Source organism: Oreochromis aureus, linkage group 5, assembly GCF_013358895.1.
Source record: "Oreochromis aureus strain Israel breed Guangdong linkage group 5, ZZ_aureus, whole genome shotgun sequence".
NCBI lineage: Eukaryota > Metazoa > Chordata > Actinopteri > Cichliformes > Cichlidae > Oreochromis > Oreochromis aureus.
Genome location: NC_052946.1, coordinates 29,945,706 through 29,973,700, shown reverse-complemented (window position 1 = coordinate 29,973,700; position 27,995 = coordinate 29,945,706). Strand labels below are relative to the sequence as shown.

At 39.6% G+C, this 27,995-nt stretch overlaps 1 protein-coding gene across 5 annotated transcripts; it reads right to left on the bottom strand.

The window, feature by feature from the left end:
• Positions 1-6: 6 nt before the first annotated feature.
• cpne1 (copine I) lies at positions 7-27,938 on the bottom strand. Of its 5 annotated transcripts, none has more exons than XM_039612737.1 (16): positions 27,813-27,933; positions 9,380-9,508; positions 9,109-9,288; positions 7,951-8,025; positions 7,792-7,863; positions 7,219-7,302; positions 6,906-6,995; positions 6,723-6,821; positions 6,559-6,645; positions 5,578-5,637; positions 5,226-5,359; positions 5,028-5,082; positions 4,795-4,849; positions 4,175-4,308; positions 3,851-4,087; positions 7-3,234 (listed from the first exon to the last, which is right to left on the bottom strand). In XM_039612737.1, exons 2-16 carry the CDS (start codon positions 9,506-9,508, stop codon positions 3,118-3,120), a joined length of 1,608 nt encoding a protein of 535 aa, XP_039468671.1. In that variant the 5' UTR covers positions 27,813-27,933; the 3' UTR covers positions 7-3,117. The 5 variants fall into 5 exon arrangements, with proteins under 5 accessions (XP_039468671.1, XP_031589085.1, XP_031589086.1 ...); XM_031733225.2 differs by lacking the exon at positions 27,813-27,933 and adding an exon at positions 10,732-11,028; XM_031733226.2 differs by lacking the exon at positions 27,813-27,933 and adding an exon at positions 10,912-11,011.
• Positions 27,939-27,995: the final 57 nt, after the last annotated feature.

Genomic DNA, 27,995 nt, shown 5'->3' with positions numbered 1-27,995 from the left:
ACCACGTTTTCCTTTTCCCAGTTTTTATTACCGCCTTGAGACAAGCATTCTTCACAGACAGGTTTATACTGGTTTAGTTACACAGGTAAGTCAATAGTAGTTAGCCGAACGAGCAGTGGAGCTGCTAGTCACATTACACTGTGGCTCTACAAACTATTCTAATCACAACCTGCAGCACTGTGGGAATATTATGGGAGATGCAGTGCTTTACTATTATTATTATTATTATTAATACCTAATCTTAAGCTTAATTTGTTGCTACTGTGGGTTTGTGAGATGGCAGCATCATGTGACCAATCAATGTGATTAATCATGGTCTCCTAAAATATGTTTTACTAGAACAAAAATATATTTCAGTATTCAACATGTGAAAACAGAAGTTTCCCTTCCTTTAGAAGCACCAGGTCAGGGTGAAGGTGAAAAACAACCTCAAAGAAACAAACTTTCTACTGAATCTACTAATGTTTGGCACAAAAAAATAACCCCAAAACAACTAAAATAAAATCAGAACAATAATAGATTTAATTATCTTTTTCTACAACAAATTTAGAATTTTCTGTTTGCAGAAAATTCAAATACTGCAGGCCTGTTTCTAAGACTAACCCTAACCCTTTTGCCACAGCAGAAATAAACCAGCAGCTCCCAACCTAAAAGTTGGCATAGAGCAGAAAAGAAATTTAAAAAAAACAAACAAAATAAAAACAGACTTTTCTCCCAAATTTTGTCCAAGACGTGGAACTTAAAAAACAAACAAACTTTGCAGTGGTTTAAAATGTATTTAAATGAAACTGATCCTTCTGTTGAACTGATCACAGCTGTTAATACAGAAGTTGTGTGCGCTGCTGTGATAATTATAATCAGTTCTGCAAGGAAAAGGATTTTGGCAAACAGTAAAGCAAAACAAGAGAGATGGTGTTTTATCAAGAATCAGTTTATCCCATTCAGCTGATCTCTGAACTTCTGTGACAAAATTAGCAGAGGATTCACTTCCTGCGAGTCTATCAGGACGCTGTGCAGAGGAGGTGGCTTTCTATTACCCATATTCATGGTGAAATACTGTTTCAATTAAAAATAGATAAAACAACATGTTTGATCACCTGACCTTTTTTCCCCTGGAGATCTGATCTATCAGGGTTTTAATTGAAGAAAATCAAACCAGCGCTTGCGTTCTTTCATGAGACTGAAACAACAAATCTTGGCTCAAGTTGAAATAAAAATACAATCAATACAGAGTACAAAAATTTGACCTAAAATTCGCTGTGAGAATCGAACGTTGATTAACAACTGTCACTTTTTTTGTTTTTAAATCAACATCTTGCGCAAAAGTGGTGATGTGACATGAGTACAAAAGCTAAATCTTGCCACCCCATGAGTTTGGAGGTCAAGACACTGACCACAAAGTCAAGGGTTTCAGTTTAACCGAGCACTTCTTTGTGTTTCCCATTTTTCCTCCTTCCTTTCCTGCATTTTCTCTAGCTAATCTTTTAAAAAAAAAAAAAAAAAAAAAAAAAAAAAGGCACAACATCTAATAATTGTTTAGAAGTCTTTACAGTTGAAGCTGTGGTAACAGTGTATTTTATAACAAAATTAAATGTGACTATGCTGTAAACATATATTTTGACACGTTTTAAATGCCAGCATCCCAGGCTGAAGGAGTCGTGTTTATATCGAGGCTTCTTAAAGTGTCTACAATGCCGGCTGTTTTATGACTTCACTGCGTTTCAGTTACATAAAAGCTTAGTCTGATTATTAATTGCTTACTTTTCTATCTCGTGTTTTCCTTGGCATTAATCCTTCACAAAGCCTGGACATGTTGCTGTGATATGGAGTTCAAGCTTAAATACAAATTCATGTTATAAGTGTTCGTGTTTGCTTTGGAAACAATTTTTTTCCAACTTCAAAAACATCTTATTTGCATAGGATCTAAAGAGAGCATGACAGCGAGCAGTGATGTCACTGTGCTGCACACGTGGCCATTTTGGCTCCCAGGATTCATTCAAGTGTGAAAAGTATTCAGGTTTATTCTAAAAGGCACTTTACAGTCGATGTTCCAAACTTTCACTTCACTTTGCACATTATGTTTGATACCGACTGTTTCGTTATAAAGCTCACATTATATTTTCTTTAATGTCCAACCTCGACTATATTTCAATCAATTATATTCACTGATTGCAGTTGAACTGCAGATGTTCAGATTTACTATGTAACCTGCAAACATTACTGACATAATGTGCAAAGTGGAGCTTGTGTGCTGGGAGCCAAAATGGCAGCATTAGCAACCAGCAGTAAGAGAGCGCAATCCGAAACATTCAGGCTCAAGTAGCAAGAAAGAAGCTAAACTAAGGGTACACTATAATTAAAGTCTATAGTAAGGCTGTAGGTGTAAAGCTATATATCATTTGTAATATAATCTTCCAGCATTTAGTCTAATAGCAAAGTGCAAGGTATTGGCACATTAACAAAAAAGCTAATCAGAGCCACACACACACACACACACACACACACACACACACAGAGCTGAGGAACCAGCAGCTGCAGTGCCACTCATATCCACTAGGGGCTGCTGTGCTAAAACTATACTGAAATGAATGAAAAAACCCAAACATCTGTACAGTTGTTAGAGATCGCATCTTTCTTCTTCTTTTAGAATACACCTGGAACAAAACACGTTTTCCCCTGTGTGTGTGTGTGTGTGTGTGTGTGTGTGTGTGTGTGTGTGTGTGTGTGTCTCTCTCTTTGATTTCCAAACATGTGCTAACAAACACACGTGATCTGCATAGATACTGTGGAAGCAGCAGAAGGAATAAATAATCTATATTACAAGATTATCATTCCACCTATAGAAGACGAAGATCTGGAAACAAAGAGATTCTTAAATGGAGTAAACAAAACTGGGATGTTTTCTTGTGGCATCCTGATTGGCTAATAGTCGAGTGCTGTTCTGCAATTGGCTAACACATCAGCATGGTCCTTGAAGAGTGGTCAACTTTGGTGGCTGAAGGCCAAGTAGGGGCATGTGGTCTAGCGGTGGGTTGGAATGACATGAGGGTGGGCCTTCGGTTTTGGGGAATGTGAGGGTGGGCTTTAGGGCATGTGGAAAGTTTAGGATTTTTAGGTTTAGGATTTAGCAGCAGCCTGAGATTTTGGTGGTTCCAGCCCTCTCATTTTAAAATAAGAGACCACCTGATTGGGAACCTCGGCCAGCACAGCCTGAGCCAGAGCAGCCTGAGGAGCCTGGAAAAAGAGAGACATGTTGTTAATGTTTTCCTCCAACACCACAGAGTCCATGCAGAGAAATGACATCACCCCCAGAGACAGGTTAACATTTAGAGTATATTATTTTAGACCTTCTGAACAGGTTTTAAATGAAGAAAATATTTTCTGTTGTTGACGGATTTTCGTTTTGTGCCCTCTCTGAGGAGAGTGGTTGCATGAATGGAAAGTAGAGACTTATCATCATTTCTATGGAAGAAATATTCCTTCATCTATAAAAGTACACAGGTAATTCCAGCAGGGTAGTTGGAGGGAGGGGTCAGACTTCAGAATAAAACAAAACTGGATGTGAAAAGTTGTCAATCTGGAGGAAGATTTAAAAATAATCTCCTTGCATTTCATGAAATTCAAGCAAGAATCCACCTCAATTCTGTCTATATTTGCCTATTTAGGCACACTGTTTTAGTGGAAAGCATCTAAAAATCTGCTTTGTGCCGTGTCGGCATGAGAAGTAATGTTTATCTTTTGATATTAAATGTATAACTAAAGAATAAAAATTAAAATGATAAGCCACATGAATGAGTCCTTTGTAACTGAGTCTGAACTTTCTTTTAGTCTTCTTATACATCACACTTACATCTGCAAACTGTCTGTACGGCACGAACTGGACAATGTCTCTGGCGACTGATTCTCCAACTGTTGACCTAAGCACACCGTCATCTCCGTCCAGAAGCTCCATGGCCTTAAAGTCAGCTGGTCCTACCCCCACAATAATGATTGACATGGGGAGTCTTGATGCCCGAACGATGGCATCCCTCGTCTGGTCAAAGTCAGTGATCTCACCATCAGTGAGGATAAGCAGGACAAAGTATTGCTGCAGAGACAAGAAGATACATGTCAAAGTTAGACTGTGTATTTCAGGTTAATTGTCTTAAGCTTTAGTTGTTATGAGTTCACTCACAGCGGCAGCATTAGCCTGTGCGGCACTGGCAGCAATGGAGGCAACGTGGTTGATGATGGGGGAGAAGTTTGTTGGTCCAGAGAGCCTGAGCTGAGGCAAAACCATCCTGTAGGCTTCAACAATCCCCTGGATGCCTAAGAGTGGCAGCAGCAAAGCAGACAAACCAAACTTTTTAAAAATAAAATTGTTAACTCTTCCCTTCTTGGATGCCTACTAAGGGTAACCATGTTTCTCTTTTTTCCACTGAGCGGTTTCTGTCATATTTCAGATCTGCTTCAGAACAAAATGACTGTGTGTGCATCAGACGTTAGTGAGAGAGATCTCTTCCTATGCAGCTACCTTTGGAAAAACCCATAAACCCATTCTAATCCTCATCAAATCATGTCTTTATTGATACATAATAAGATGTCAAAACTCACGATTAAGGGTACAGGGTACAGCCGTTTAAAAAAAAAAAAAAAAAGCCATTTTTTGTCAAATAAAAGGTAATTAATTCTTCCCTCACCTGTTTTTTTAAATGGAATAATCTAGTAAATCATATCACTTTTGAGGTACTGTGTGTGTGTGTGTGTGTGTGTGTGTGTGTGTGTGTGTGTGTGTGTGTGTGTGTGTGTGTGTACCTTGGCAGTAAGGGTTAGTTGGGTTGAAATTCAGCGCGAATTCGTGGTGTGCTGCCTGTAGGATCAACAGTAGAACAGTTTAGTAAACCGGACGTAACTGATTTAGATCAACGAAATCAAATCAGAAAATTACAAAATAATTTTTACACCTAAGGGAATTAATGATCTCTCACTTCAGAAACAAATAGAAACTAAAGAAACAGGCGTTGTGATTGGTCGGTTAGAGAGCTGACCTGGTAGTCTGGAGGTAATTTGGCTCCAAAACCAAACGCTGGGAACAGTTTATCGCTGAAAGAAGAAACAAAATAATGACTGTTAGACATAAAGATCAGAAACATTTTCATTTCATCAGAGGTTAGAGTGCTGGCAGGAGAGCAGAACAAGAGCGATGCGTAGTTGTTTGGGTGTAGTTTGAGTGAAGGAGTACTGACGTGTCATAGTCCTGGATGACCTGGCCCACAGACCACAGAGCAGACAGGTACTGGTTCAGCCCATCTGGACTCATATAGTGGAGAGAGTTGGGTGAGCGAGGATCACCATTAGAGCCAGTGAAGTCGATCCCAACCTAAAGCGTTCACATAAAATTACTGCGTTACTTTATTAGCTTCTTTTTCAACTGCTCAAGTTGATTGATAAGTTGTGATCAGTAGCTGAAAAGTCAGATGACAAAGATAAGCCACCCTATAAACAAAATATTCTATTTATCTTTGAGTTACTTGAATGAGCTTGGTTAGATAAATTACACCACTTAAAATGTGTGCATGTGAGCTGGCGTTGACATACGGTGAAGTTGATCTGGCAGCCGCCCATCACATAGTCCAGGAAAGTGTACTGAGTGATCAGCTGCACACAAACAGAGAATCAAACATGTTTCAACACATGCATCTTTGCTAAAGATTCACACCCATCATTGCAACAGTCACCAACAAGTCAAGCTAACAGAGCTCTGATTAGCAGTTAGCACAAGCTGCTAGCTTGGCTTGGGCTAACTTAGCTTCTGTAGAGTGCCTCGACTCTCTGGACATTTTTATAGTGTGCTGGAACATCTGAATACTTTAACTGGCTCATGGCTAGTACTTTAAAAGTTGCACCTTTCCTCAACTCTTCAGCAGAAGCAGAGGGAAGCAAAGGATCTACAGTTCAGCTCAGCAATGCATGAAGTCGCACCAATCATATTGACAAAGGCAGGAGAGCTGAAACATGAATCCCCCTGCAGGAGTTGCCTCATCTGCCTCTGATGCGGAGCCCCAGTTAGACTACAGACTATGAAATATCACTTATTTGGACTCCGTAAATCAAGTTATGTGATTTTAGACCTCTTTTCCAAGCCCACTCTTTAAGCAATGAAATATATTTAACATTAGGTATTTTTCTACACTGTTCTGTGTCTGCAGGTTTCATATTTCCTGTGAGGCAGTGAACAGTTCAAGAAAACTCAATGAATAGAAACTTCAGTTCAAGAGAGGAGGAATCTGTTCAGTCTGTCTGACAGTGGTTTACACAGTAACCATAGAGGAAGAGTAGAATTAGTATCCCTAAGCTGAACTTTATGCACATCGTTTTCTCATTTGTTTATTTTTATCTCATATCTGTTTTTGACTTACTTGACTTTATAATGTTAATAACCATGTAATGTGTACTTTGTTGGACAGGTCCCCATTAAAAAAGTGAGATTTTAACTTTAAAGGAATTCCCATTTAAATAAAGTTGAAAATTTTAAAAAGTAAACCCCTTGAAGGGAACCCTGTGTCATGTAGTCTTTACCTTGCAGCTCTTGACAGAGACAACTCCAGAGTTCTTGTAGCTCTTCTTCTTCTTCTGTTTCTCGGGATGGATGCAGTCAAATTGCACCTGGAGAACAACACGGTTTAATAACCTCTCAGCAGCAAACTAAAATATGTCACGTGTCTTATCATCGGTGGACTCACCGGTGAGCCGTGTGCTGCTTTCTGCATATCGGAGACTTTAGTGGTGAAAGAACCAATCAGATCATGAGATCCATCGCTGTCGTAATCAGAACAATCCACCTGCAAAAGGAGGACAGGATTTAATGGAACAGTTACACATTTGATTGGCTGTCATGAACTGAGGTGGATTCTAATTGGTGGAACCTTCAGAGGTCTTTCAAGGTCGCTGTAGCAGAAAGTCTGCAGAGGGATGGTGAACTTCTTCCAGGTTGGATTCAGATTGTTCTTCACAACCTACAAACAGAAAACACAAATACACAGAAACCGTCTTCATCGCGGTCATCTTCACCATAATTTTTCCATTTGTGCTTTTGTAGTTTTTCCACGTGATAAGCTAAGAGTGTTACATGTTTAAATTGAAGATATTTTGTATTTCAGCAACAAGAAAGTTTGAGAAGGATCGTAGCTATTAACAGCCATCTCTCACATGAAATAAGGTGTGTGCATGTGTGTTTACCTCTGTCCTGTGGACCAGCTGCCATTTTCCATCATCTCCCTGTCTGAAAAACTCCAGGAATGGATCAGACTTCCCAAACGTATCCTAAACAAACAGAGGACAGCATGCTGAAATCTCATTTATTGGAGATGCATTTTACTAAGCTGTGAGGGTAGATTAGAAAGCAACACACATACTCTGAAATAGCTGCATGTCATCAGTGGCTCAGATATAGAAAAGGAAAATTCAGTACACATGACAAAACTCTTTGTAATAAAAATAATTCTGCTTGAGGTGAGAGTCTAAGAAAAGCTCAAAATTGAAAAGCTAAAAATAAACTTCAACTTCATATATCAATTTTAAAATTCATGCTCAGAGAGCTCTATTCTTTATGTCTTTTCTCTGAAACACTTCAAAACCTTTTCCCCCCCCTCAGTGTACACTAAAATAACGTTTTTAGGAACCAAGGTGAGGAAAAATAAGACAGATGGGGAGTATCACGAAAAGCCAGCAGCCATCCAGAGCAGCTGTTCATGAGATCAAACCTCAGTGAGTAATAACTAAGAATTAAATAAAGTAGGAAGTAGAAGATACCTTCTTGTCAAGGTTTTTAGCCTCCCACTCCAACTCAATGGCTCTGTTGTCCTTTATCTCCTCTGCTGTGATCTACACACACAGAAACACACACACTTACTTTAAAGTCACAGTCATCATAATCTTGTTTTATTGTCAGTACAGCGATACTGTACATACAGTAATGGTTCCCTTCCCTGCAGGTTTGCCCTTCTTCAGCTGTAGAGGTCTGGTCACAGTTTTGCTGGAAACTATCTGAAACACACAGAAGGTAATGTTGACAGCCAGCTCCCAAACCTGAATTTGCATAACACAGTTTGTCCAGCAGAGGGCAATGTTGACCTCAGAGGAACTTTTTAGTTTCTTGCCTAACAAAAATAATGTGTTGTTGAACATTTCAATGGATATCAGATGCTTGCATGCCTCAAACCTGTAGACTCAACCTGAATCTGTAAGTTTAAAAAAAACAACAACAAAATTTCAGAATTAAAAACAGCCAATCAGCTGCAGCACAGACAGCACAGCTCGTTATGGTTCAATGTCACCACTAGAGGGCGCCAGCATTACACTGGAAAACTGCAGAATAATTTGCATTGCATAATCTACACATTGTAAGACTTGAACAGCTGATCGTGAATCATTATGTTAGTTAAAAGAAAATTTATTTGCATCAACTTTGCACAATAATTAAAATCCATGAAACATTTCCTGCATCTCAAATTGTTTATTTCTTGGTCATATTCATCATATTCTGCATTTCAGCTAGTTTCTGACATGTTGCCAACAAGTTTTAATTAAAGTAAATGAGTTACAATTCCACTTTCAATAAAGAAAGTACATCTACTTATTTCAGTAACTTTATAGTAAAACTTTTGTGATGTGGTTGATATCACATACTAAAAAAATTTATAAACTTTATAAAAAGTACCCCACCCCTGCCCACCCACCTCACTAACCTGAGCCATGGTCTGAGTGACCCTCATCACTCAGGCCACTCGCACACGCACTCTATTCAGACCAAGTCTTTCTTCTTTTGCACTACTCCCAAGCACTTTGCAACTTGTACTCTAATGTGTGCCTTTCTCTTATTTTTGTATACATTTCTCTTTTTTGTATTTATCCCTCCTATTGTATACATTTCTCCTGCTTCTTCTTGGGAAACTGGAGAAAGCAACAGACTGAACGTTACAATTCTAACCTAACACAGTTGGGACACAAAAACAACAAAAAGTAAGCTTGACTGAATTTTGAAGAGCTGAACCTTAGTCTACTGAAAAATCGATTCTAATAAATCTGGTATTTCTTTGAAAGTAATAGCTGATCACATTCGGTGTGTACCTGCCCAAGTGTGATCTCCACCCCTCCCAGGTAGTCATCATCACCAAGGTCAGAGCTGGAGTTGTCGATGTCGTAGACACCCAGCTTCAGGTTCTGAACTTTCTCGAAGTGATAATCCAGTCGGAGACGCTGACTGAAGGACGGGCTGGAGTTGTTCTTCAGACGCTCAGTGCGGCCCAGCTGACGCAGAGAAACACCAACAGGATTCTCACATTAGAATGAAGTCTGAAGCCAAACAAAGCTCTGTTCTGAAGCATGACTGTCATATTACCTCAGCCCACTTATCTCCTCCAGTGCTCTCCAGCAGGACACACAGAGGATCAGACTTTGACCCCACATCTTTATCCAGCAGGTTAGCACAGGAGACACTCAGCTCCACCTTGCTGACACAGTCTGCCATCTGAAGGAGGAGCAGAAAAGAAATTAAAATCAGCATATTTCAGAACTTAAGAGTTCAATATCAGCATAGCTTACAGTGACGGCAGTAACGTTAAAATAGTCATTCAAGAGTAGAAATGTATGTCTTTACAGCAGTTATAGTACCCTGTATCAGAAAAAAAACAACTGCAAATAACACCAATTCTTATCCATAAGCACTGAATCACTAGAAACACAAAGCCTCAGCTTACCCAAAGTGGCCACAACAACTCAGCTGCTACAGATCAATATAAACACAACATCTAATCACTATTATACTCTTCTCATCTCCTGTACATTAGTTAAACATCTGCTGAGTCTCAAAAACACGCGTTGGTAACAGGATTTTTTTTTTTTTTTTTTTTTTTTTTTTTTTTTTAACCATACTGGGTCTTTGCATGCAACCACCTGGTTGAGGAAGTGAGTCTGTTACCTTACATAACCTAAGTGTTGTGCCACTTTTGGTCAACTCATTATACATTAATATATACTTTAATCATATTGAATGTGACTTAAAAATAAAAACAAACAATTTTATATTACAATCCTGATAAGTTTCCTTTTGGTAGCAAGCCAAAACCTCTTTATTGGTATGCCACTTAAACCGGAAATTTTCAGCTGAGTTCCCCAAGATGTCCCCAAATGAAACAGCAGCTCAAAAACACCACTAATGCAATCACTCATTAACCACAAACAGCTGCAGAATTTAACTGAAGTTTGGCAAGATCTCAGTTTTGTGTTCTGCAACTTTCTGCACCACAGAGTCATAAAACAGCCCAAATGTAAGACAGCATATCTCTGGTGACTGTATGACTGCATTCATTTATCTTTTCCACATTCAAAAGAGGCCACCAGTCTTCCAACAGACACTCAATAAACAGAGGAGATGTGGCGGTATCGTTTTCATCAGCAGCCATAAAGTCAGTCAGGCTTCACTGCAATGTGACATCTTCTCACTCACTGCCACCTGATATGCCGTTTTTACGAGCTAAATAAACAAAAGGAGCTGAAGCCCGTAAAAGCACCACCCGCACGAACTTAAGGACTAGCAGCCCCTAAAGGCAACATCAACATGAGATTGAATGGAGATTTGACAACCTGTAAAACCAGTTAAACCAGCACAATTCTCCAACACATGCAGTTCACACACTCTCGCACAAACACACATTTAAATTGAATTATGCCATTATAAATGTTAGCAATCACCTTATTGGATCCGTTAGATTTTATCCCCTTCAAACCACAGGAACAGAAACCAAGGGCCGTGTACAGCCACTCCCACAATCCACGAAAGGAAACTACACCTTGTTTTTTCTGTTAAACACACTAAAGAGCTCACCGAACGTTATCTAACCAGTTTATCGGGCTTTCTAGTAAAATACACACCACACAATACAAGCCTTGAGTAATAGAGACGAAAATAACTCCGTTTGTCGTTGCTCGAAAGCCTTCGGTGACACGGGAGGGTGGTGGCCAGGCTAACTATTCTCTGATTGAACATGCAGTTGCGTACTCGACTCCTGATTGGCCAAAGCAACTGTCAGTAACGCCCCCTGATCCAGAACGAGAGTATGGTGACGTTACTACCTTTTCAAATGTCCTGTGAACTCCTTCACAATAAAAGCTGAATAACGCCAAACGTAATCAATCCTCCCAGTCATTTAACTTTTCATTCACCCTACAGCCGACCAGGTATAATGCACATTGTTGAGTAATTAATAGTTATATTAGGGGTAATGTGGGTACAGAGACAAGAACAACAGAAAAGAAATCAGACGACAGCCTTCTAACCTTAGCATAGCCTGAAGACATTATTATTACACCCGCCTCGGAATTAAGCTGCTATCAGCAAACATCGGGAAAACTATTGCAAAGATTACTGTACCAGCAACAAACCAAAGATGATAACCCCAAAACCACAAAGATGACAGGACAGGGAGAAAAACGTCCAGAATCCCCGAGATCTACCATAATTAAGGCTTTTACTTCCAAACACAACCCCAACAAGACAAAGATATGGTAATGATTAAAGCCCAGTGCAATAATGCAAAATGTTTAACAGATGTGTTACATACTTTAACACAATTCATAATCCTTGAGAATTATAAGTCGTACAAGTAATTTACAAATGATCATGACTGTATCTCATCAGAGATAATATTCAGTGCTCTTAATTTTGGTTTAAATTGTCATGACTTAACAATGCATCTTAATCATTGTTTTTCCTAAAGTCCTGCATGTTTACAAGGGTGGTAATATTACACTACAGAGATGCAGCAATATATGCATGCATTTCCAATTTAAGATTTTTTTTTTCCTTTCTGATACAGAGTGCTATAATCATTCACTTCAAAACTGACATAACAGGGGAAAAAAACTTTTATTTATACCCATTTCAAATCTTTCAACCTCATTTTTATGTCTTCCAAAGTAGAATTGCCATTGCTCTTTTATAATGAAGCTATAGGAACGATAATGTGGGGTGTTTGTTTTTTTTTTCTTCATGTGACTTTATGTTTGAGGAAAAAAGATCATGCGCTTTAAGACTGTTTAAACTTTTTGGTGCTTTTATATTGAAGGTCACATACTTGGGCCGGAAGTGCTATTGCAGCTGCAGTTAAATGAATGAATGATGAAGCTGATGTACTGTGGTGATCAGAAGAAGAGACCAAACAGACTGAACAACAGTCAGAGCAGAGAGGAAACAGAACAAACTGCGCACAGCATGAGTCACCCTCCCCACAGAGAACAATATGGTTTCATTTTATTCATCCTTCGCAGCAGAACCACAGTGCAGTCTGAAAAGCAACACAGAAACACATCAGGAAAAGCACAAACAGATAAATGCAGTACTGAGAGAGAGAAGGTAGGGGATAGTATTGTTGTTTTATTTACTGTGCAGATCTCACATGCATAAACAGACAGAGCTCCTGCTTCAGTGATTCTCATTCTGTAAAGATCACTTTTCCCCAAAAACAGCTCACAGCCGTTTTCTTAAAAATAAAAATAAATTAAATGTTTTTGAAAAAAACCTTTGGGACTGAGGTTTATGTTGAAAGTAGCATACTCTTATGGTTTGAGTAACATGCAGCTTCAAAAAAGAGCTGGAATAAGTTTGCACAAAATCCGGTTTATTTTAATGTAACGGGAACCTTAAGCTAAACATAGTGACATAAGGTTAAATTATTCTTCTTTAGCCCTAATTCTATGTTATGCTCATCAAAAATAAATAAACCTGAAACTCATGCCAACTGTCTGATTAAGTTGGAAAAGCATATGCACTTACTAAGTTTATCATGACTTCATGCAAGACCAAAAAAGTTGAGAAAAAACAGCATCTGCAAGAACCCACAGGGCTCAGATTACCCGTTTTCCTCCATACCTATCTATCTACCTATCTATCTATCTAGATACAGATATATAGATATCAGTTTTAACATTACCTTAGTGTACTTAGGTGTTAATTTAGCTTCAGTACATTTATTATATTGTTAGAATCACTGCATGATTCTATACAATAAAATGTTGTTTCCTTCTTTTGTTCATATTTGGGTCATGGATTTGCATTTCTGGAAAAATCCATATGATGAAAGGGTTACTAATTAAAAAATACTAATATTTAAACATTATCATTATTATTATTAAAGTTGAAGCAGCAAGGAATCTAGAAGTGGCATTAAGAAAATGCTCAAACTTTGTAGGCATTTGTGTTTCATATGCCTTAAAAAGAAAAAAATAATAAGTGATCAGTCCAGTCAATAATCTTTTGCACAATTTCCTCCATTTCCACAAGTGGACTCCTCCCCATTCTTTATATTTTACTTCTCATTCAAGGATAAAAAATATCATTTTTTAATTATAATATTTTTTTTTTCAATTACTTTTTTTTAATCCAACACCACTAAGTCAGGTTGCCTACCTATCTTCAATTATTTTGTGCATGTGTTTACATTTTTTTTTTATTATTTTATGTTGTAAAACTATTGTATATTTGGGTTAGTGTTACTAGTCATTTATTTTCAACTAATTTTCAAATCATTACCAAAATAATGATAAATAGGCAGCAACTTTATCAGAAAATGCCAGTCTTCCAATCTCCGCCATCTAAAGCTACTATATATTATATAAATTACATATAAAAACCCATCTACCAGTTGCTAACTATGAACAACAGGTAATATTCTGTAATGTCTAGAGGTGACCATCTATATATTGCCGTGGCTCAATTTGCATTCCACCGCATACATCTACCTTCTGCACCATCTAAAGGCCTCCAACAGTTAACTGTTACTTATAGGATACCATTCACAGAGCACTATTTGCCATCTAGACACTGCCATCTGCAGAGCACTATCATCTAACAATCCCATTCAATCCACAACTATCGTGTGTTGGTTACTGGCCAGAAGCCTCTCACATCAGCAATACCCTTTACCTTTTACAACCAACCAGAGTTTACATAGCCCACCTTCTGCACCATCTGTTGTCTACCAACAATCACTAACCACAGACTACCTTTAACACAACACTATCTACCATCTACAGAATATTGTCAACCAGCACTTACTTTCTCTCCACAGGCAACCATCTACATTTGTACTGTACCAAAAATCAAACACTATGTTGTTATACACATTCCTCTATCTACCATTGACATAGCATATTCTATAGAACAGCATCCACCTTAAAAAGCCATCAAAAGTAAACCATTTTCAGCCATTTAACAACAACCACTTTCTATCCATAAGTCACTATATTGGCTACCATTTGTAAGCTGTTGTTCCATCCACAGGTTACTACTATCCAAAACAATATAATCTAGAGGGCACCATCAACCCTATATAATCATCAAAGCTTACCAAAAGCTTGCCAAAATGCTACCATTTACCTGAAATCATGTTCTATTCATTTAGCACCATGTACAAGCTTCCTCCGTTACGTAGTAAGTGCTATATAGACTTCCATCCACAGGCCATTACTAGGCATTATTTACCTTCTATAGCCACCCTTTTAGAACGCTATACCATACCATACCCTTCATATACCTTAAAGTCTAAATGCTACCAGCTACCTTCCAGTGCTCTTATGATGAAAAGATTACCATATATAGGCTACCATCCACCAAAAATTACTTCCTATCCACAGGCTACCTTGTACTAGTTACCATCTTCAAATGAAATGCTACATAGGCTACCATCCACAAACAATTATTCACCACTTAACTGCCAGCATATATCTTTGAATCAATTCAGTTTTAGTTATATAGTGTTTTATTTAAATAAGTGTAAATTTATTTATATCACAACAGCAGTTTTCGCAAGGAGTTTTATATTGTAAAGACCCTACAATAATACAAAGAAAACTCCTGCTATGAGCAAGCCCTTGGCAACAGAGAGAAGAAAAACTATTTTAACAGGAAGAAACCTTCAGCAGAACCAGGGTCAGGTTTGCAGATGGCTGCCACTCCCTGACCCTGTGTCTATAAAATCCTAAAAGAGTTCAATCTACCACAAGTTATCTACAGCTTGACATCCATAGGCCACCTTTCTTTATCTACCTTCTATATAACCCAGGGATTACACAAAGGTTAAATCACCTACCTATCTAATGGTTACCAGATGCAAGCTACCTTCTCCAACCATCGGCAGGCCACTTTATCTTGCCTACAGACTACCATTTACAGGCTAAAAAAAAACCTCTACTACCTTCCAAGGAGTTTATACATGCTAGGAGCCATCTAATAGCTACCATCCTTCATAAATATGTATCACCTTCCAAACATTGGGCAATTTAGACAATCTAGTGATTCAAGGCTGTAGGCCTGCCACCTGCTCCATTTTTTTTGAATCATTGAACAATGATGGCCTTGAAGACTAATCTAGGATTAATGCTAGAGGTGCTCTACAGGCAGCGCCAGCACTTTTCAGGCTATTTTTGATAAATTATGTGGAATTCCTCATGTGCTTTAAATTTCACTCACCTGCAAGATCTGCCTTCTGGATGTCTATTTATCAGGAGGGTGGAAATTCAGCAGCTGAATGATTGACAGCTCAGCAGCAGTCACGCTGGGATAATTTTTACCCCTGCCTCACACTCACCCACCAAAACACAGGTACTGCACAGACATGCATCCTTTGCAGACCAATTGTCAGGATTTTTTTTCTCTTTAATTTGCACTGCATTTTCTCTTCACTCCACACTCCAGCTTCACAACAAAGACAGTCATCTTTCCCAGCATCCATTTTTAAAGACAGTGCTTCAGGTCTCTTTATTACAGCCTGCTTATCTCCCACAGTTTCACACAGAAAGTTCAGCAATGCATGCACATATTGTTGAACGTCGTTGTACCTGCTTGGAGGTTAACCATATCCAGATAGCAGACGACTCCTCTTCAGACAAAACTACCTCCACTGATGCTCTCCACTACCTCTACTCAGTACAACAGAGTTGATATTACATCCAAAGGCTTTATTTTAAGTTTGCAGCAAATAAATAAACAAAAAAGCACATCAACGAAAATGAGAGCAGCTGAGGTGACAAATCAAAACTTTGATGATTTGGTTGAAAACTGTCCTGTAATTTGGGATAAATGATCTTCCACAAATTGGTTTGCATTTGCTCAGAGAAGAGAAGAGTTCGGTGAACAACAAAGGCTGTCATAGAATATCATAAACCTCTCGTTCATATATGACTAGTGTTTGTTTCACCCTGTCAGCTATCATTTAATTTTTGTTTTCAGGATAAATTTAATTATGAGCTCTATTTAGTGGGGAGAATTAGACAACATGATTACTGCTGAGGCACAAAGGCTTAGTGAACTTTTACCTTCATGTCCCACCATATTTCTAAGGGAAGCGTAAACTTTCACAAAAGATACAGGTATTTCCTGCAGCTACAATATACCACAATGTGCTTTAATTCTAAAACTGTGCAAGAATGCATAGGTTGTTCATAAACAAATTTGTTTACACTAAGAAAGCATTTAAAATTGCTAACAAACAACAACAACAAAAACAGCTGAAACGTAGCAGAATTCACCTGTAACATGCTAGACATGGCTCCAGAGGTTTGTTGCTAAACAATTATTTAAAAACGCCAATGAAAATGTTCTTCGAGTCAGCTTCCCTATTAGCATCACAGCAGAGACTGGAAAAAACCCACTGTCTACTTAACTCAGTTACTGGGTCTTTGTTGTCATAGTAGTGGTAGTTTCATATAGGGTTGGGCGATATATCAAATATACTATACTACGTATGATGAGTTTTTCCACGTACAATAGTTAAAATGGCCTTAACATAACCATCAAGTATAAATTACCATGGTAATATTAACTAGTCTGCATGTAATTCACTGTGACCCCCTCCCCAGCCAACCCACCTAGCAGGGGGGGGAGGGGGTATACTACCAGACTGGGAAAAATATGGTGACAGCGGGAGTTTCAGACGAGCGAGGGAATGACACTCGCTGGCTAAACACAATGCTGTAATTTGCAAAACATGCCATAAAACTATTGCCATAAAAGGTAGCTGTGAGACCTACAACTGTTCTTGGTCAGTCGTTTTTATACTCACTATCTAGACTTTTGTTTCATCAAATGTTTTATTTTACAACTTTTATAGTTATAAGCACAAAGGAGCACCTTTTTAATTGTTTTATTTTGTTTCAGGAATTCTTGCTTGACGTCCTTTTTTTGTTGCTATGATCTTTTGTTTGTTAAAAGTCTAGTGTTAACCACAGAAAGAGACTTACTGTGACAATATAGTCAAACCTCTGTGTGCAAATGATGGTTAAAAAAAAATGGTTAAACTAAAACATTTCAATTGATTCAGATTTTTTTGTATTTAAAGTTGAAAAAAATATTGAATGGTCAATTTGAATGAGTATACCAGTACAATTTTAAGCACTATTTGGTTGAAAATAAAATTTGTTTTTGGAGGTCATTTAAACATATTGCGATATACATCGTGTATTGGGATATAGCTAAAAATATTGTGATATCAGATTTTCCTCATATCGCCCAGCCGTAGTTTCATGTAATTAATTTAGGTTAACATACTGACTAAAGCTTAGACATAAAGAAAACAATGATACCTTGTGAACAAAGTTTAATTTGAAGTACTCAGTATTCAGGGATGGAAGTGGAGAGCCAGTTTCAAACAGTCAAATGTATTAGACATGGGCTTATCCATTCCTTTTAACAATGTGGTCATCTTATTCTGTTTCAAACAGCAAAACTTTCATGTCGGCCTTTTTAATTGTGCCTTTGTGTTTTCTACACTGTCTTCCAACTCCAGAGAAAAATAAAACCATTGCATTGATGTTAAAAACCTATGTATGCCTCCTCCCCCCAAACACAAAAACTCTCTACTTTGTAAAAGAGAACTGATAATTATATAGGTTCAAGTTCTTTCCCATAATAACGCCTATTCATATTGAATTGAAGATGTCGATATTAAAGGTCATCTGTATTGGAAACAAGTCCAAACGAGTCTTCCATTCCGCTTCTACAAAAATAACTCATAATCAGTCAAGTTTCCATCATCAGACAGTGAAGAGCAGTCAGAAAGAGCTCATCGCAGGTGAGGAACATCCTTTTATTAGCTAAAGTAAAGAGGACGCCACATCATATAGGGTTATACGTTCATACAAGTTTTTCACACTGACAATAGAGAAACAAACATAAGCTTAAAGAAGAAAATATCCAAAACAATTATGAAACACAACAAAAAGCTACCAAACTAAAAACACTACAGACTTCATCTTAGCGCGCTACAATCCAAACATCTACTGAGCAAGTGCTGTGGAAAAAGGGTGGCATTGTTCAAACACAGCGAGATGATAAAAAATGTGAAAAATTAAAGAAGTTCAGCAGCCCCTTTTTACAAAATAAAACTGAAGTCAGCAATCTGTCCATCCCACACACTCCACGTATCAACAGGGGACTGTTGCAACACAGATTTGAGACAACATTTACTATAGCAAGTGTCTTTCTTTTACAATGGCCACAAAACTTGAAGTCAGTAATACGTTTTTCCACAGCAAAGGGGCATGTCAACATTTCACCAAAGCAACATTTGATCATTGCAACATAGCTTTTTTTAAAATCATGATTTCACCACAGCAACAAGGAATGTGGAGAATTACAGCAACAGAGCATGTTAATATCGAACCACAGCAGCGCAGCATATTTAAGCATATACAGCAATATTAGCATAGCAAAAAAACAACAAAAAAGACACACAGAAAAACCTAAAACAGTTGAGTGTGTTCGCTGCATCATGTGTTGACATGATTTGGCAATAAGCTGTGATGTCATTAACAGCTTGAAAACAAAGGACCAAAATCCTCCCATCATCATCATAAGCATCATCATCATTATAATCACAGCAATATTAATCATGACACTGTGCTATCAAAGTCAGTGGAGGAGCTGCAGAAAAGAGCAAAGTCATAGTTTTCTACTGCACAGACTGCAGGGGATCTGGCTTACCTGCCAATATTTACACAAAGGGACAGACACAACACAGGGCAAGGTCTGAACTGTGTCCAAAATCTGGTATGGTTTAGGCTGGCCTTGTTTCAACTTGATGGTTAATCCAGGTAATTTTATCTACAGTCAGTGTAGGGGCTTTAACCAAGGCTTATCTTGACCTTGCGTGCTCCAATAGGTCGATCATTGAGGTCCATAACTGCAGCAGTGGCCTCCTCGTGGCTCTGAAAGGCCACCATGGCCTCTCCAGTTGGCAGGCCTTTCTCATTAAACTGTAAGCAGACTGAGCCAGGCAGCACCTGATAACCGTAAAAGAAATCCATGATTTCGTCCACTGTCACAGTGAATGGCATGTTCTGCAGCTTTACAATTGTTGGGCCAGCAGCGCCACGCTGACTGCTGGGATTATTGGATCCTCCAGGGGCTGGCTGGTTGCGGAGACCTTCTGCCACTGGAGTGAACACTGGCTGTCCACTCGCCGCTCCACCACCTGGCCGCCCCTGGTTGTTGTTGGCCCCTCCCCCTCGGTTCTGTCCTCCTCCACCTCCTTTTCTGTTGGCATTGTCAAAGGGTACCAAACCTCTCAGCCCATCCTGGCTGAATGGACCCCCTCCTGCAGCTCCACTACGAAAGCCAGGTGGCTCCAAGATTGGCGCTCCAGGAAGGCCTGCAACTAGTGGGGGAGCCACGCCCAAATTAACATCTCCCAATCCCGCAGCCAGTGGTGGGAGAGGAGGAGGGCCTGCTAGCCCATTTCCTGGAGCTGAAAATGGAGTCACAAATGGGGGGCTGTTGAGGTTCCCCATAGTGTTTCTGAGAAAGTTAAACTCCTCACCACTAATCCCAGCAAAAGGATTGATCTGGGGTTGCTGGGGATTTGTTTGGGCTTGTTGGTGGTGGTTTTGGTTCTGCTGGTTCTGGATGCGTTGGCCCCTCTTATTTTGGGGTGGAGGATTTCTTTCAATTTCTTTCATCTGATCAAAGGTCACAAGATGGACAAAGGCATCCCGTCCATTGAGCTTTTGACGGTGCAGTCTTTCAGCTTTGCGAGCATCTTCCTCAGTTCGCAGTTGGAAGATGGCTTGTCCTAAACCGTTGCCATGGCTATCTGTCAGTACCTTGAGGGTGTCCTCATAGATGCCCACACCCTCCAGAAAGGCTCGAACATCCTTCTTGGAGATGTTGTAAGGTATGTTGGTAATGTGGGCGCAATTTCTGGGCGTTTTTAAGCCATCCTGGTTCTTGCCATCACCCTGTGCTGCTTCACGCTTGCGAATGGCATCAATCTTTTCCAGCATTCCCTTACGGCTGATTGGGTGAACCTGAATAAAGCGGCTGCCCATATACTGCATGTGAGCACCTAGAGCTCCCTTGTAGTCCTGTTCTGATTTGAATTCAAGAAAGCCCTCTCCTGTGGCTCGTCCATTGGGGCCATAGGCAATGTAGATACTGTCTTCTACAATGTCCAAATTCTTAAAGAACTCCTTAATCTGTTTTTTGTCTGCCTCATAAGGAAGGCCCTTTAGGTACACACAGAACTCCTGTCGGTGGGGAGATCGTGACCTTGCTCGTTGATCTCTGCCTCCTGCCTCTACATTACCACGGCGGTGCTGCAGATCTTGTGACTCATTACTGCTATTTGATTTGCCGCTGTTGTGAGGAGCATGGCCTGCCAACCCATCATTGAGGCTGGCCCACTGACGCTCAGAGCCTGGGGTGATCTCAATGAATCTTTGGCCCATCATGCCACCTCCACGCTTCACTGCTTCAAAGCTGTCCTGGGGTGAGAAGAACTTGACCATAGCCCTACCAGTTGGCCGACCCTGTCCATCCCTCATCGGGCGAACGGCATCAACCCCCAGACCCCGAAAAAAATCCCTGACTTCTACCTCTGAGCACGAAAATGGGAGGTTTTGCAGCAGAACAAACAACTCATCAGGATTGCCAGCTCCTCCCCCAGTGGCTACGGCAGCAGCCGCCTTCATGTGGGCTTGAAGGCCAAGTGAAGCCAGAGGAGAAAGAGGGTTAAACAACATATGGTTGGGTGTCCCAAGAGGAAGGCCGGAGCCTAGTCCAGCTGGGGGAGGTAGGGAAGGGTTAAAGGGAGGTAGGGAGGACATGTGCGGAAGGTGTGACATAGGAGGCACTGGAGGTCCTTGGGACAGTGGGGAAACAGTAGGAACAGGAGGAAGGGAGGAGACTGGAGGAGGAACTGGTATAGTAGGGAGTGTGGGCATAGGAGGCATGGAAGGCATGCTGGGAAGTGGAGGGATGGGTGGGGGTCCTGCATTAAGAGATGCCAGTGCTGTGGTGATTGTGGGAGCAGAACTGTAGCTGTTGGGGAAGCTGGGCACCACGCTGGCCAAGCTGGTTGCAGCCTTGTTATTTGGTGGCTCCTGAGATGAGCTTGCTGCCGTCACTGCAGTCGGGGTGTTACCAAAACCCTGACTTCCATGGCTACCGCTTCTCCCCCCTGCACCAGACTGTACTGTGGGTATAGGGGCAGCACTTGCTTGACGACTGGCATTTCCTGCTGTAGGTGCAGCAATCTCCACAGCCCCTGCCCCAGCCTCAAATCTGCGGCGACTGAGTTCAATCATATTCTGCATTTCTGTCTTGCTGCTAAGCAACAGCGACACTTTGGAGCCCTTAATGGACCCACCTGTTCGCATCATGCCCAGCCGTGCGTCCTCATCGGTGGCGAAGACGATGAAAGCCTCACCATGTTCACCCCCCACGATGTGCACTCCCCCATCAGGAATGGTGAGGCCAGAGAAGAAGTGCCTGATGTCCATGGTGCCAGCCACTATGGGCAGACCCTGCAGTCTGATGACTACCGCCATACTGACTGCTAAACAACAGCCCTAAAACCTGGGGAGAAAGCAACACTACCATCAGATGAAGAGCAGAGAGAGGGTGACCAATCGTTTCCAGATTTTTTTTCTAGCAAACTTGGATAAGAGTCTCTTTTGCATAGCCAGCAGTGCTTACAATTTTAAGTGCTTCATAATAACAAGTTCTTAATCTTGCACTCCTTTTTGTCTTGCCATCTGGAAACCAAAGGTTTTTGGAAGGGGTTTGGGGAATAGAGGTAAGAATTTTGAAAATTTGCACAAAACTGTCAAAAAGAGCTAAACTAAAACAGTCTCTCTGAACCACTTAATAAGTTTGCTAAACTTTCATTTTGATAATTAAGCAATCCTGCCCAACATATTTTGCTAGACCACAAAACAATCTTAGGCTTTAAACATAGCTTCAGTATTGAATAACTGAGAAGTGTTGAAAACAGTGCATAGCAAGAACAAAGAAATTGTGCTTAAAGAACAGCAAGAATTTCAGGCAGGCTTAAAGACAGGGGGAAAAAAACAATCCAGATAAAGTTGACGCTGTGATGATATGTGGTATATTCTCTCCTAAATTGTTATGAATTGCAAATATATAGCATTTAAAAATTCTGACTTTTTTTCACATGCCAAAAATGAGAGACTAATTTGCCATCTGTGATATCTTGTTGTCCTTCTAAACCATGCATGCGCCCGGCCAGGTCAAATTCTAATCCTCAGTAAAGCTTATCTGGTTTGTAAAGAAGAGTAGCACAGCTTTTGTTTCATTCAACAAGCATTTTCAGGTATCAACATACCTTCAATGTAAATTGTGTGCACAAAAAGAAAACTTTTTCAGAAGAAGTTTCAGCAAAACAGTTCAGCTCAACCAAGAAATAAAATTTAACGCAATTTGTTTTACTTTCAATACTAGATTACGTAAAATAATCTGAAGTCCAGGGTTTCCGCCAGTGTTTGAGTATCAAGCATTAAGATGGTTGCATTTTCAGGTCTTGTTTATTTACTTTTTATTTAATTGTGAGCTAAAATTATGACTGTTAGTTAAACACTAACTACCGTATCTTGTGCGCCTTCCGTTTCTGTTTTTAAACATTTTTCAACAAAAAAAAATTAAAAAGTGCAGCATTCACACCAAATGTGAAGCAAAGTTTTGACAGAAGTCTATGCAAGTTCATGCTGGACAATGCAAATTAAGGCAAATCCACATGTATTCATCTTTATCTCTATTATCCTAGAGACTGGCGTCTTCTGACATCATCAACATTTAGAAAGTGAGGACTAGTTTAATGCTGGTGTTAGTGGGTTGAAGGAGCTGTATGGTCGAACAGGAAAAAAAAACTAAAAAGCTTGGAGAAAAGTGAGCAAATTTAAAGATGTTCTAGGGAAAATTTAGAAATGATGGCAGCACTGCAGTGATATTTCTCCTACTGGCCATTATGGCCAAACATTTGTGGATTTCCAAAAACTACTCAGCAAGTGTACTGGCGCAAGGCGAGACTTTTATTCATGCTTGGTGTGAACACTCTTAAAACAAATAAAACAAACATACAAAAGTAAAGTGGACTGAAATAGCAAAATGTTTAATACCATTTCACCTTTAATTTTCAGCAAATATCTGTCCAATTATATCCGCTAATTACAGCAGACAAAAATCATCCATCCCTGTATATGTACAAGGTTAACTGTAATTCAGTGCACTGTAGGGCTGTGCCATATCATATGGTCCATGAAAATACTGATAACATTTTAAGTGACATAAAAAAATCATTATCCAATATCACTGCTATAGCAATACTATGTTTTTATGAACCCTACCGAACCTATCTGAAAAGAGAGTTTCTTTAACAGCCTCCAACAAAGCGCAATAAAACATTCAGCATTTTTTTCTATGTATCATGATTAAAATATTGTGATATAATTTTGAGGCTATATCCCCCTTAGTGCCCTCCTGCTGGTATAGCCTATTGTACTTGATCTTCATGTGTACATAGTATTCATTACATTCGTTGAAAAGTGCCGTGTTAATCCTTCCTCCTCCTTTTTCTGGCCTTAGTGGCCTTACTAAATGTACCTAAGTTATGGCGGAAACCCAGTGAAGCCCATTTCCAAAGAGGGACTTTTTAATTTTTTTTTTACTTATTTATTTATTTAAAGATGAAACAGATGATGAAGTGTCATTCAACCCAGTTTGTCTAAGGTTTATCAAGGCCTTCAGTCTTTGCAGTGGTACTCTGGAGTATTGAGCCCTAATAAACTGGCTGCAACAATAAGGTTCATTAAGTTGTCTATCATGCAGTACAGCGATATTGCTTGTTTATTCAGCTGTGGAATCATTCGTGCAACAGTAATCCTTTATAAATCTCATGCAACTTCCAACTCACCAATGCAACTAAGCTGTGTGTATAGTTTCACTGTAACAGACAGAGGTTTTCTGCAGGATACTGAAACCTGGTGAAAAGGTCAAAGAAACAAGCATTCCTGTTTTTAAAAACATCATCAATGAATTCAGCTTTTCACAGAAAAGAATAGTATGTTGAGCCATTTGCAAGATGGTTTTGGCAGGATGTGCTTTATCAGTTTCAAGTATTTGCTATCACTCAGTTAAAAAAATGCTGAATATTGCACAAGTAGTATGTGGTGGAAGAGTTTAGCCCTACAACTAAAAGCTGGTCTTATCACGGAAAAGCACACGGAAATTGTTTTATAAGCTCAATGGACACTAAACCTGGGAATCTTTTCCAACAACAGATCATCATAATGAGACAGCAAAAACAAAAACTCCCGCCAGAAGCAAAGAAGAACTCCAGTCCAAAGTTCAACCTCATCATGAGTAAGACTTGCGGTGCCCACAACATATCACACTAAACTAAAACACTCAGGCTTCGTAACAACATGATGACCTCAGCTACAAAAAATGTAATTATCAACAATTAGACAATAACAATATCTGTAAACAGTCAGCAATGCCCACCAAACGTCAAAGCAACAACCCAAAAAACCAACCGATCTGGCAAACAGGTCGAAAGCAACATCACAGTTTGACCAAGTCCAGCAGACATCCTTCAGCATCTGGCTTTAACAGAGCACAAGAAGCGGAACATACCAAACCAGCAAATATGCAACACATCGTCAGCAATTAACACAAATCATTGGGACAACTATTACAGAAATAACAACAGTAACTTATCAATTAAAGCAACATTTTCAACATTTTGTCAAAAGCAAATTTAGATATATGTAAACAAGAGCAACATAAGCATCACGTCAACCAGAGCAACATTAGCATCATATCAACCGAAGCAACATTAGCATTAAGTAAACCAAAGTAATATCAGCAACTGATTACCAGCACAGCACCAAAGACAGCAGCTGATCAGAGGAGAAAGTACAAAGCAATGAGGTGCAGAGGAACATGTTTGTATGCCAGGATGCTACCCACAACTCAACGTACCCACCAAAATCAGTCTGGACATTAACATTAGCATTATAAGCATCAACAGCATACCCACTGCTTTTTTTAAACTAGATTTTAAACAATTTCATTCAAGACATCCACTACCAACATCAACAGCAGCAAGAGGATAAAACACAGCAGAAGAAGAAACAGCAACAAACAAATACTGTCAAAGAATCGAGTAACCAGAAGCAAGTTTAAACATTCAGCTTGTATTAACACAACAGAGACACAGTGAAGCCGATAAATCACACAAAGAAAACCAGAAACTGATTTTTAAGAAACAAACTTAAGAATCGAAAGGAAAAGCACACTGTCTTAATTTGTTGGTTCAAAGCTGGAACGCATAACTGGCTGTCAAATCCATCAATCAAAGAGTGGAACTGAAGATGAAGAAAGTAAGACCATAACAAACCCAAATGGAAAGACATAATCTACCAAAGAACAAGAATGAGGGACTCTCCATTACACACATTCAGCATGTAGATCAAGTCTCAGATGGGACAAAGACTGCCTCTGGGATGAAGCCCAGAGCACACCTGAGCCCTCCTCCTTTTTCAGAAATGTCTGATAAAGAAAAATCTCAGGCTATACTAGCACAGAGCTCCACTGGCCTGCACAATGCACACTGTAAGCCAACAGAACAAAACTACTAATACTGGGGAAACTGTGATAAATTTTCCTGTTTGCTGTGTTCAGCATCCAACTGACCAACTGGGGAGTCATTCACAAACTCAACTAAAGCCCCTTTCAGACATGCACCTTGTGATGTGAATGTTTAGAAGCACTGATATACAAGTCTCATGTTTGATTAATAGTGTACATGAAAGGCCATACGGAGGGATGCACCAATATATTTGGCCAAATTGACTCATTAATCTTACATACTGCTGTGCTAGGATTAGTCATGATCGTCATATATTCAAAACGTCACAAATTATACATTATTTATAAAAAAATATTTTTCCTTGTTATTACAATTGTCTGTTATATTTTAACATGCAACTCTGCTCCTCACTTATTTCCCAAGAAGGCGTCACAGCAGATAATTTGGCAGAGATTTACACCGAATACCCATCCTGACAAAACTCTCCCTTTTATCCAGGCTCGGGACCAAAACCATGTTTGTGTCTCTTCCCAGTCTGAGACACTTAAATAAAAATGTTAGCTACTACAACTTGGAGTGGAAAAAAAAAATCCAGTGCAAACTTTTCAGGTAAAGTTGGCAAAGCAAAACTGCCTGCAGAGATCTGAGACTTAAGTAGTTTTCCTTATTGAATGCTATTTCTGACTGAAGTTTTCATCCCTGTTGATGACCTATTTGCAAATAAGATGATTTACCAGTTGCTGTGGTGTCACATTGGTTAAAGAAAGTGTGAAACAATGCTGTCACAACTGTCCACAATTCATTATAATGCATAGAGAACCAAACCATTCCAATGCGTTTACTTATGTTTTCTAATAAATACTTCTAAAAAATACTTCTTTCTATAATTTAAAAATTATAAAAACAATGCAAATAAACAAAAACACTGGTGCATCCCTAGTAATGTGTGAAAAAGACATAACTTTAGAGTCAGTCTTACGCTTTAAGCTTTTCTTTATGTTGACAACCTAAATTTTGACTATGCACTTACCTGTAGGAATTACATAAAAACAACAGGCGCATCATCGTCATAAATTCAGGCTATACAGAAATATGTAGCATAGGCCTATGTTGCATATATTAAATCATGATATTAATGCTACAGTGTCTCTGCATGTTTTGCATATTTTAGAGGCTCTCTCTCGGTTCTATCATGACTGAATTAAATCATGATGATCACAGGGGAGAGCTGGGATTGCATATTTCGTGTCTGAAAAGGGCTGATGTTCATAAACCAATACCACAAATCCGTTAACAGCTATCAGAAACGTCCCCACATGGTCTCCATGACTACTCAGCCTCATCTCGAACAACATCCTCTCTGACAACATCGCGGCTCAACGCTTAACGTCATTACCCAAAGCCGGGGTTTACTGGTTTCTAATGGGCAGTGACAGACGGCGTTGTATCGTAGCAAAAATCGTTCAATCCTCCATGCCCATCACTCCAATGAATAAATACACAACAAGAATACGAACTGACGCTCAGTGAAAAATAGAAAAATGTACATATCTGCTAGCAGCTACGGTTAAGACACCGTTTTACACAAAGCCTGCTTACACTTTTTCTTATGCTAACAGTCATTACGCTTAACAAGCATTCAGAGTCTACGTGGAGTTTATACAGTCGTAGCTAACTATCAAATTCTCAACAGATAAGAGTAAATGTAGCTTATACAGCTTAGCTTCCTAGCAGGCTAATGCTCATTAGCGACCTAGCTGAATGGGGTGGTTGCTTTGTATGTGTGCGTGTGTCTGTGTGTGAAGTGCAGCGGAACAACGAGCAGGCTGCGTGCTTTTATCGGCTCCCGCTGTGATTTCGTCTTTTAGCGAGCAGCCGCGGATGTGTTCTTACCGAGAAATTTGTCAACAAACACACTGAGGTTTAACTCATGAACGCGGGTCTTTTCTTCTCCCTCTGCAAGCTGCTACTACGACTGCACGAAATGTCGGCGCAAACACCGCGATGACAGTCGTGATGACGCGAGAACACGCAGCTGGCGAAATCCTGATTGAGCGACATCGCCACCTGTCGACT